Genomic DNA, 12,140 nt, shown 5'->3' on the forward strand with positions numbered 1-12,140 from the left:
GTTTACTTTTTATTAATTGTATTTTGGAGCTAGTTTGAATCTGCTAAGGTGTTAAAACTGCTCAAATATAGCAAGATGTGCTAAAAACTGTTTTAAATATGTGATGTTCCTAGAGGAATGACCTTGTACGGTATTTGTGTTAGATTTCCCAGAAAAAAGCAGAGCATCATGTGGTTTGTGCCAAACGAAATAAGGTACCACTAGAAAGAATTCATCTGGATTCATCTAAGCATCGATGATAGCAAATCATTTGGAACAAACACTCCATAATTCACATTTGTCCTTTTTAATGGCACTGATAATATGTCTACAAAAAAGGAGACATTCAAAAAAAAAATCTAAATGAAGACAGACTGTACAAGATTGTCGACACAGATAACTGATAAGATTTGTATGTTTGGACAGCACATATACAATATCATACATGACATTTGCTACATAGATTACAACATGACTGTAACACCAAATTAATTCATGCAGTTTAATGCCCAATTATATGGAAAAAATAAACATGTAAGAAATAAAATAAATTAGAAACACACCTTTTATTTCACTCAATAAAATGTATGCATTTACAAGGTTTTTGTGTTAGAGCTTGCGTATGGTCCAAAACACTCTGACTTTATGACATCCTACAACGATAATGTCACTTTATGAACATACGAGTGGTTGGTGCACAAATACACAGTTTCTTTAATGGCAGTCTGTTAGCTTTGATAGGAAAAATAAAAAGGCCTATCCTGATGAGAAACAACTTTCCCTAAAAAGAAAATTCATTCTTCAAACCCTGAAAAAATTTTTAGTACAAGGAATACACTTTCCAAGAAGATGACTTGAGAAAAGAAAAATGTATAGAAAAAAAAAAGAAATTTTTCCCGACTCTTGCAGGCAAAGAGCACCACAATCATTAAAACGGCAGAATAACATCTAACTCTGAGTGTAATTGTAGAGAGGATCACAGGAGGGTGTTTTCAGTAATTGCTGACCACGATGTTTTTATCTCAGCTGAATCAGTGGGACAGAAAAACTCCACAGGGTTAGAACTCAAACAAGTCAAGGCTTAACCTTTTCTGCCCTGCATCCACGAGCTGATGCAGTAACCAGGGATTAGCATGACAATAAAAGGAGTACAGAACTTCTTTATAAAAATATATTCATACATAGTCCTTCTCTAGTTTAAAGATTTATGTGCAAAATAAATGTAAAAAAAAACAAAAACTAAACGTTGCCAGATGATTTCCATCACTGCTTCCTGTCACAGGAAGGGATGCATGGAGACGCTTGTCAAGTTCCTGTTGAGTCTGATTCGTTTTTCACATCAAAACGTTTGACAGATTTTACATTTTATGTCTAAACCTGGAAAAATCTGTCCCTGTGCTCCTGACATAAATGACCAAACAGGCCATTCGAAGGGAGCGCTGTCATGGAAACAAGCTAAAACCTCATCCATCTTCTATCCCATCCCAAATCTTTTTCCTGAATGTTTGCTCAGATTCATGAGCACACACAGAGGCATGAACTTTGAAAAGAAAAAAAAAAAAAGGCCTGTGTGGAGCTCTGCTGCATCTGCTTTTATCGTTTGATTCACATCATGAAGTTAGAAAACATCCCATCATGCAGCAGGAGCAAATAAAGCTCAAATGTTCCAATGCATAAAAAGAGACATAACAAACAAAGCGGTCTGTAACAGTACTTGTATTTTCTCTGTTTCTCTGCTTTATGATCAATGATGAGTCAGATCAGGTGGGTTTAGCAGAGTAACCTGGAAAACATCAAAATCTAGACTGAAGCGGAAAATCCCTCATCTAAATTATGAAATACAAGACAAAAAATTCAGTTTCTAAAAAAGAAAATCTCACTTTAAAAAGGTGATTATGTTACTTTCGCAGTTACTGTTTCATAACAATGTGTTATTAACAAAATTCTTCAGCACAAGTGAGCTTATTGATAAACCTTATTTTTGCTTATTTTCTGACTGGTTAACAGTAGCTGCTGAGTAGAATGGTCTGCGTTCACACCAAACGCAATTTGTGCGGCAATATTCTGCCTCGGTTTAGACGCACTGCGAATTTGCTGCTGGACGCTTGTCTGAAAATGTCCGTAAACTAGATGGCTTTGACGCGAGTGGGAGGAGCTACTGTCCAAAGTCTTTAGCCTCATCAGAACATGGAGACATTAACTGTATATCTCATTTACAATGGATGGAAGATACAGATTGTGTGGAGAGATCAGGTTTATCGGTAACCACGTCTCCATGTCGGGATTCATGAGAACATTCAGAAGTTTCCCAGTACAGTGAGGTTCACCATAGAGTACTTCTGTCCCTCTGTGACCCAGTTTGCTGTCCCACATTAGTCCAAGGAGGAAAAATAAAGACAACAATAAAATTTGAAGATCTTTTTTTATTATTGGCTCGTTGCACTAAGGAAAATGTCTTAAAGGTCAGGAGGAGAGCGATCAGATTTTCCTCCTTGTTGGTTTTGGACTCCACCCACTGATCGTGTCATCAACACCTCAGGGGCCAAAGCTCCTGAGGTGAGTTCCTGATTAGTTAACAAGATGGAAATTCTTTACCAAATTTCAGATTTTTGAATTCACGTGGTCAAATATTCCCTGCACGCAAGAATTTTTGCTACGTTGTTGCGCCGCGTGAATTGTTGTGTTGGCAGGCCGTTGTGCCTCAGGACCTCTGATCTTGTCTGTAAATTGACTTAACATTAAAACTACTTGTTTCCACCGCAGAAAGTACAGTTGGTGTGAACGCAGCTTAAGACAGCAAAACCAAAAGTCGGTAAAGATTTGGTAAAAAAAAAAAAACAGAAGAGTTTTTTAGGAGCCCAGATCTGACACTGAGGTCAGGCCTTTGGCGGTTTCACACCCAGAAAGCGGATAGGTGCTAAAAGCAAACAGCAGCAGAGATGGGATTGGTGTTATGGCTCAGTTGAGCTGATGCCTGAGATGAACTCTGAAATGAACCTCAGACAAACAGTTCATACACTAACACTAACTCACTGAAGTCTAAAGGGGGGTTGGAGACAGATGTTCTTTTTTACGCGTGTAATAAAAGTTGAAACTATTCAGAGATTTTCCTCTCATATATCCTGCTGCACTGCCGTCCAAATCACTGAAATGAAAACTTCTTCTCTTGACGTTCCTTTTAACTCATACCTGGAAGGAGTCTGTTTGCAAGCACGTGGCTGCAGCACATACGAGCAATGTCCGGCTTCATGAGTTTGCAGAGTGGTTTGGAGGTTCTCTCCTCTGTACATCAGCTTTAGGGATGAAGGCTGTGCTGAAGGGCCGTGTCCATGAAAGAACTAGATGCGATTCTCCAAAACCTGCTCACCTCTCCGCTAACACTGGTAGTGAATGTGCTGATGCTGGTGCACCTTGCCATCCACGTGTGAATGTGTGTGTGTGTGGATGTCCGTGTAGATCTTTGGGTAGACCTTGGTGGCCAATCCGGTGCCTGCCTGAGCTAGAAGCAGCTGCTGGTGGGCAACGTAGTCCTCGTATGAGTGGCAATCCTTGTCCCCGTTGGCTGACGGAGGAGGGAGAGCGGGGCAGGCTCGCTCACGACTGGCCACAGGCAGACGCTGAGCGGCAGGCAGGGCAGACGAAGACGATGAGGAGGAGGAGCAGCTGCGCTTCGATCTACAGAACCAGAGGAGGGCAGTGCACAGGATGAAGGCCACTCCTGCTGGTATTCCGATGATGACAGGCCAGAGAAGGCTCGGTGGCGGCGCGGCAGGTACAAAGTCCAGCAGTGTCTTTCGATCTGGATTGGAGACAGGACAACAGGAGAGCACGAGTAAATCCGCTTTCATTTGAACTTTTACATTCTAGAATCATTTCTTGAGTTTCTGGACTTAGGGAATGAAGACATCTTTAGTACAGGCAGCACAAAATGATCAACCTTTTGCTGAGTTTAAACTGGACATCAGAGTTCACCATCTAGCTTTGGAGTAAATTTGCAAGAAATGTAAATTCCTTGAAACACTTGCACACTTGCTCTTTCATCTCCTCCAAGCTGTGCAAAACATTGAGTTTTTACTTTTTTTCTATTTTCACAGTTTACAATGACTTCACACAACCAAAAGAACTTTGCAGTAGGCTTTTAGTTTGAACAAACGTGAAAGTTGACATCAACAAAATAAGAGAACACTTATGGAGCTCTGCATCAGTTTAGGATGACATCAACTGGCCTTAATTTCCCTGCTTTACCTAAAGCAGAAAGGGAATCTGTTCTGCATTGTTTTGTGTTGTTCACACCGACACATGCATGTTTGAGCCTAACTTCTGTGAACTCAGTGTTGTCTCTGACCTGGTAGAACTGTAAGGAAAGCACTCCTGAAGTTGTAGCCCATTGTGTTGGCACCCAGGCAGATGTACATGCCAGCATCGTCCTCCTTGGCTCTGGTTATCAGCAGCTTGTTGAGGTAGGAGCCGTCAGGTCTGGACCAAACTTCTCCTGCAGGCAACACTACAAAACGATCATCTCCGACCTACAGATGAAGCAGTACAACGTTACAAATGACTGTAAATGCCACTCATTTTAGGGAACTGTGTCTTCACAGCTGTACCTCTAGGGTGGAGTTAAATTTGTTCTCATCACCAGGGTCCAGGCGTTTCAGCCACTGGATCACCGGCTTGACGTCGCTACGGACTTTGCACTGAAAGGACGTGCTTCCTCCGTAGTCCACGGTAGTGTTGACGGGGTGAGTGCCAGTCAGGATGGGTTTACAGTTGGTACGCTCTGTCGAAAGGTATAGACAAACACAATCAAACCAGGATTTATTCCTTTTTCTATTTTTTTTTATAATTAAAGAAAAATGTCTGGCTTCTGGTAAACATTTATTGGCAAGTTTTAGTTTATTTTTTGTTACAAACATTCAGTGGAAATCTTTGTAAAAAATATAAAAGAATAAAATAAAAAAAAAGTTGAGCAGAATCTACACATCTTTGAACAAGCAACTTTTTTTTATTTTTGTGATATTAAATGCTTGTATTATCTTTAAAGTAAGTTTTTTTTTACATCAAAGGTTGCACTTTAAAAATAAAATAATAAAAATGTAGTGCTTCTAAACATTAAGTAAGGGATAATGACCAAAAGTGATGATGCATACTTCGAAGATCATTAACCCGCTTATACCATGCTCACTTAAAATAAATATTAACCAGTTTTTAGTCCTTAAATCTTGTTTTTTCCCCGATTTGGATTGCACTTTTCACAAAAAGCAGACTATTTATTACGTGGTGCGGCCGCACCACCACTGCAGTAAAGGCTGCAGGCGATATAAAGCCATTATATATATGCTGATCATCCCGATGGATTGAATAAAGCATCCGTTCAGAGAGAAAGTTCACCTCTTACTGCTTGTTTTTGTCCAGATGATGAAGCTAAGGGTTGTTTTAAAGAAGCCGGCGCAGTGATACAGAAGATTTAAGCTACTTCTTTTTGGGGTGTGTGGTTATCACTTTTTAATGCACTCCCAGCAGCCAATCAGAATCGAGTATTCACCCGGACCATGGTATAATATTATTTAAACTCCTGCTCCAAGAACTCAACACTCCCAAATGATTTTTTACTATTAACACTATAATCTTTTAACTAACTTTATCTTCCATTATTTTCTGAGCTACGATATTTTTTATGGCTTTTTTTCCAAATAGCTGTGAAAGATTGACAACATGCTGAACATCTGCTGATAAGAAAAAAAATTCCTAACAAGAGCCAGCTTGAGCGTGATGTCTTCTCCGTTTGGGAGGATGTGCACAACTGTGATTGACAGTGGGTGAAACTACAGCTGTGGTGTAAGATGGAGCAGATGAGGCGGGTGGAGCCAGAACATCTGCTTTAACAGCTTTGTGCATGAACACAAATTTAACACAAACTCTTCACCTAACCTGAATAAGACGTTATTCAGCCTTACAAATGCACTACCACTCACAGCTTATAACAGCGCGCACCACTTAAAACCTAAAACCGCTGGCTCGCTCACTATCACAGCATACCTCACCCACTATGGTCAATAAATGTAGCTGAACTAAGGCTTCCAACAGTCTCACTCAGGGGTGTCCAGTTTGCAAAGAGGGCCGGATTAGATGAGGTGAATGTGTGTGAAGGCCAACTGCATTCTTTGAAACCATATAATATTAAATGCAAATGAGCTATTTCATGAAAATTGTTACAAGAACAGGCAGATGGTTGGATCCAAAAGCAGCAGGTTCATTAGGTCAGCTAAAAGTCCACAAAGCCAAATCAGGGTGAGCAGGCAGGAGTTGATGACGGGCAATACGTTCATCAGAGAAGAGATAAGATGGTCAAAATCCAGACATAGGTCGAGGCAGGCGAACAGGGGCAGGAGACAGAAGATCAGGTCCAGATATAACACTCTCTTTATACAAAACAGAAATAAACTTAAATACAGTTTTACCTACATATTTCTCCATTGCTGATCTAATTAAATTACGCTTTCCTTTTTTATTTCCTTCCCTAAATTACCACATTTTCTGCCTTATTTTCTTCTTTGCTTGATTCGTTTTGAGCATTTTCAAAATGCTCCATTTACTTCAACTATTGCTCCTTTCTTCCTGTTTTCTCATCCTTGTCAGTTCCCAATTTTCTAAAATGTTCTAAGGCCCCCAACTCAAATTCAGATTCTCCTTTGTTCTTTCACAATTTTTTTTCCTTTTCCTTTAGTTTCAAGCAAAGATTTGCTCAATACCAGAGATTTACTCTGATGGGACATCAGTTGAGGGCTTTTAATGGCAAAGAAAAAGAAATGCATTTAAAATAATCATGAGAGTGAGCGGTCCTAACCGATCTAAAAACGCTTGTGCCTGCTACCTATTAACTTATAATATACACAAGAGTGTGTATTATCATTTAATAATGACCTCTTTAGAGAATTTTAACATGTGGCATTGCAACAGCATGAAATTGATAGAGTGGGGCTGGAATTGAATAAAGCATATGGTTCACAGCCTCATTATTGTTTTCCTTTTGTTTCATGTAAATGCATGAGCTAAATCATTGAACATTCAGATGATTTTTGTGTCCCCCCCACCCCCAGGCAGCAGCTGCTGTGAACCACGTCTTTATCAGTCTTTCAGGCCACAGGGGCAATGTGCAGCTCAGGTGGCACGTTTAGAAATCACAATGAGCTGATTCTGCTACGTTTGTAGCCAGAAACAGAGACAAAGAAACGCTTATAGTTTCTTGTTTTTACTCCAGACGGCAGAAGTACATTTAAATTATCAATAGATCTATTATCAATTAAATTACGTGAAAGTCGATTTAGCTATTTCTTTGTCGTCGTTTTTGATTTTGCTTACCAATTGGACATATGATTGTAAAAAAATGTAGAATTTTACATTTAAAAAACGAAAACATGGAGTCACTTAAATTTCCACAAAGTATAACTTTGAGTAGCAACTGTTTTAGTGTGACATGAAAGCCAACCTAAAATCATGAAGGAAAATGTAACAGCAGCTTTTCAAAATAAGACATTGGGCCGCCAACAGTTTCACTTACACAGTTAATATTTCTGACTAGAGCTAACAATTTATTTCATTAAATTAATCACAGACAAATTAGTGTCTTATTTTTTTAAATCGTGTTTATCTCATTTTTATTCAAATAATATTTACTGGGTGAGTGAAACTGTTGGCGCTCCAATTCTGAAAAGCTGCACTTTATTTTTTAACTATTATGAAGGGATAATGCCCATCAAGGTGTCGGTTATCAGAACTTAAAGGACGAAGCTGAGGCCTCAGACAGTTCATTTCACAAAGTCCGTTAATTTCTGATAATGGACACCTCAAAGTTCCTTGTCCCGCTTATAAAATGGTCACTTACAAAAGAAATAAATACTAAGTCAAATATTAGTACTTTACTCATGTAGTATGTCCAAGTTTTAATACATTTCCCAAAAAAGGAATTATTTGATACGCAGAAAGACGAGTTGTCATGGTAACGGCTACAGAGCATGCACCGACCTTGCTCTGCGGCGGCGGAGGAAAGTGGTTTAATTCATAAATAATGAATCGCACAAATAATGAATCGCGTGTAAACACAATTTGTGACTGAGGAGTTTCCTTATTTACATGATGCAGTTTAAATGCTTGGTTTCCAGTAAAAACAGCCCCTCTGCATAAAACACTGTCAAAACTACATCTACTGCATTAGAATCAAGATTTTAATACTCAATGTTGATTTCTTGCATGGATGGTTTTAGCTTATTAAAACAAAACATGCTTAAAGGTTGAAGGTTTGAGGCCATAGTTCTGGTCACTCACGGATGACTTCCACCTTGTAGGTGGCGTTGATCTCCCCGGCTCTGTTGGACACCTGGCAGGTGTACTTCCCACTGTGTTCGGGCAACAGGTTCTTCAGGATCAGAGTCCACTTCTTCTTCCTGCCCTCGCCTCCCGCTCCACTGTCCTCGTCAACCAGGGGCCTGCTGTCCTTCAGCCAGACGATGTCCGGACGAGGGTTGCCGCTCGCCGTGCACTTCAGCCGCACAGAACTGCCCTCGGGCCGCGCAATCACGCGCTTCCTCATCTTTGCTGGCTCGGTGAAACGTGGACGAACTGCAGGTGTGGAGAAGACGGAGAGGTTGAAGGGAAACAGTGAGTAGACGCACCCCTGGGACTCAAAGGTTTGTTATAAATTCTTTTAATAGTCTTACAGGATAGAGAGGTAGGCTAAAACAATGTACCGGTAAGTAGAAAAAGATGTATACCCTGTGTGCTTCATTCAGCAGCAAGTGGGGAGGAAAACAACGGTTAGTACAGGTCAACAGTTTATGAAACACGCTGATAATATGTTGTTTTTTTAAGTAGATAAGGTAAGTGCATTTTGGTAAGAAAATGGTCACTTCTTTGGTTTGTACTGTGTGACTGCAATCTGAGAGGCCCTCTTCTTTTGGAATTAAACCCAACATCTTTGTTGATGGAAAGCTTTGTTCAGGAATGCTGACATCTGCAGTGATGTCCCTTTCAAGCAATCTTTGATTATTATCCTAAGTTTGACAGGTCTTTGAATGAATGCATGAATGCTGATTGTATTGTTTTTTTTGCATTATTCTTGCTTTAAATAAACCATTTCAAATCGAATCAAATCAAATTTGAACTGAATTTCAATTAATGGTGCCTTATTTTTCATCAGTCACCATAAAACAATGTGAATCATCAAACAAGCACAAGTATGGCTGCTAGGAAAAAGTGTCTGTCTGATGCTTTACTGACTGTAACTCTTCAACCGTTCAACGGGAATCAGCTGATCGATAAAATGGAACGTACCATTGTTGTGTGTGTGTGGTAAGTGTGCCCTGACGTATTTGTAGGTATACTGCAAGTTGCACATTTGTGATGTATGAGTAAGGATGTCATTTGGTGTCCTTACACCAAACTCTAGGCGTTAGTCAGGTGCCAGGACTGGCCCCTCAAATGCTGCTCGCACAGGGTGTGCAGGTGATACATAGGTGCCTGTAGGACACCTGCAGGATGCCCTTTAGGACGCCCACACAATCTAAGCCCTGATTAATTTCATCCTTTTTAACAGCCAGGAGCATGCACTTATTATATTTGAACAGCAATAACGGGATCCTTGTGTAGTGCGCAGCGTTTAACAGGGTTAAAATAATGAACAATGCACCTGCTCCTATATCCTTATTTACTCTTTTGTGTTGTTTAAAGACCAAACCCAATGAAAATAGTGCTGTTGATGTTTTAAACATGTTCTTTTTCTCATAATAAAGAACATGTATAAAAGAATTAAGGATTAAAACTGCATTTTGGAGTATTTCTTTATTCAAATCATGTTGGATCGGGAGCAGATAAAAACGGGCTGCTTGAAAAAGCTCAGACTTATGAGGCAGCCACTGCCATGATGGGGCCAATGTCTGGCTTTCTCTGCTCCAACTCTAAATCATCCATTTGCAGACAAAGAGATCCCTGCAAGTTTTCATTCTGAGCTGCCACGAGGCTCATATATTGCTCGCCGTATTTTAGATATGCTGATGTTAGCTTGGGCTTATGAGGTGCTCATTGCTAGCGGGAGAGAGTGTAAACAAAAGCATGCTGGGAAATGATCTAAGCTAACTTCAGCGCACAACAGTCCTGCCCACAACCCAAAAGCGTATCTGCCGAGGTGCAGAAAATATGTCTTACAAATCCACACAGGTTTTCAATCATAATCAAAAGACCACTGGGAACGATTTTACAATAGAAAAAAATATAGTTGGAGTGGGACTTTAAGCATTCTGTGATCTGTTGCCTGCAGCATGCCGAGCGGCCTGCGATCTTGACGTTTCCTGTGGATCACCTGCGTACAAGTTTGCCAATTTTTCACCCTCAGATGGCCCACATCCACCCGTAAGGGCAGTTGTGACTAAGGCATTAACCGCTTAAGCAAATCCAAATCAATATAAGAAAAACGGTGGATCCCTTCGTCCTGTTGACAATTTCTTGCATTGTCCTTTTAAAATGTGAAAACCTACATGGAGGTTAGGAATTGGCCTTCTAAATGATTAAGTCTGTGTTTTTACAGCAGAAAGCTTAGTTAACTGCACAAACATCCGCACCATTCAAGCAGATGTGGGACTTAACTCCTTCCAGCCTCTCAAAATCACATCTCCCTCCTCTCTAATGAAGAAAAACTAACCTGATCCAATCTAACTCAATCTAATCTAAATCCACACATATCCACTTCTTTTCTAAAGCGCAGAAATCAGTGAAAACTTTCAAAGCAGGCAAAAAAAAAGCCTCCCCAGTCGGGAGGGAAGAGAGGAAATCATTCACAGGAGCGCCTGGTTTTATAGCCCTGGTGTTCCAGCCGCAGCAGATAGCCATCAGCCAGGCCGATAAATCACCCTGAAATACAACAGTTGCATCTCTCTCTTCAGACACAGTTATTATTCTAGCTCTGGGTAAACAAATGGGGAGAAGACTTATGTGACAGCTTTGTGTGCTCAAACGGGGAGATTTCGCTGCAGCTGCATGACTGGGTGGAATATAGCTGTCTGCTGATAGGAGGGAAGCTGGGCAGGGTGACAAAACAAACAGAGCCAAAAAGCTTTTAAGTCTCGCCTTTTTGCCCTCCGAGTCTGAGGAAAAGCTACCGGACTTCAGGCGAAGTGTGACGAGACAAAGTCCATGCCTCTGATGGAGAGAAAAGGAGGAAAACGCAGGAATAAATGAAATGGAGGAGGGGTGACTGGAGACTTTCAGCCTTAACATGAAAAGAAGGCGTGTGCGTCACAATTATGATGGACTCAAAGAACTAAAGGAGTGCAGAAATCTTGAAAGAGGGATTGATATCAAGTACAAAATAAGGGTGAAGGTAAAAGAGAGGACACACAAAGAAAACAGAAAAAGAGTGGCGAAAGAGGGGAGCCAGAGCGAGTGAAAGGGCAGGCTTGTTCTGGGTCTCCGGGGCCACTTCAACGCCACACTTCACGGTGTAAAAATACTGCTGACCCTCTGACTGATGCCTTTGATCAGACGCTGTGCCAGAGGGAGAGGCTGCATTACTGAGAGGGCCGTCAGAAATCCGGCATGGATTTAACATACTAAGATAGTAGAGAGTTTTACCGCCAAGCTAATTTTAGTTTGTGTTAACACGAGCACTTCAGTGCAGGGTACTTATGAAATAATCTGGATTCCAGTTGTTCTGTAAGGTAAGATTTCAGTCAGGATCCAATCACCGGATGGCGTTTGATAGGGTTAACTTTTGTGCTCTAAGTCTCTTTGAATCTTTTTGAACGGAGGTCAAGAGAGTTCCTAAATGTTTCCATATTTGGCTTCATATTTGGGGTGTGTCACTTTTCTCCTCACATGACGCAATACGCATCTCAAAACATGGTCCACAAATTGACTTTTCAACTGACTTTGTGGTGACACCATCCATCAAAATTCTTTATTTACCATATTTACCGCCCCATAAGGCGCACTCAAAAGCCCAATTTTTTTTTTTTCAGGGAACGACGGGATTATCTCTGGTTGTGTTTCCTGACGTTGAAACAATTTTGAGAGGCAGACGGCACTTTGTCCAAATGTAAAGTGTAGCGGCGATGGACACGTTACTAACAGGGTTTGGGAGTTAGCGTTGTCATGGTAACTTTTGTTTCAGTAGT

At 40.7% G+C, this 12,140-nt stretch overlaps 1 protein-coding gene across 1 annotated transcript in view; it reads right to left on the minus strand.

The window, feature by feature from the left end:
- Positions 1-269: 269 nt before the first annotated feature.
- The window catches only part of LOC101165069 (fibroblast growth factor receptor-like 1), an 85,879-nt gene continuing 74,008 nt past the window's right edge, over positions 270-12,140 (minus strand). Inside the window, exons 5-8 of the mRNA XM_023958961.1 lie at positions 8,302-8,595; positions 4,584-4,756; positions 4,325-4,505; positions 270-3,778 (exon numbers count right to left, since the gene is read on the minus strand). Coding sequence (XP_023814729.1) covers positions 3,354-3,778; positions 4,325-4,505; positions 4,584-4,756; positions 8,302-8,595 — 1,073 coding nt within the window. The 3' untranslated portion in view covers positions 270-3,353. The remainder of the gene's footprint in view (positions 3,779-4,324; positions 4,506-4,583; positions 4,757-8,301; positions 8,596-12,140) is intronic.

Source organism: Oryzias latipes, chromosome 10 (assembly GCF_002234675.1).
Source record: "Oryzias latipes chromosome 10, ASM223467v1".
NCBI lineage: Eukaryota > Metazoa > Chordata > Actinopteri > Beloniformes > Adrianichthyidae > Oryzias > Oryzias latipes.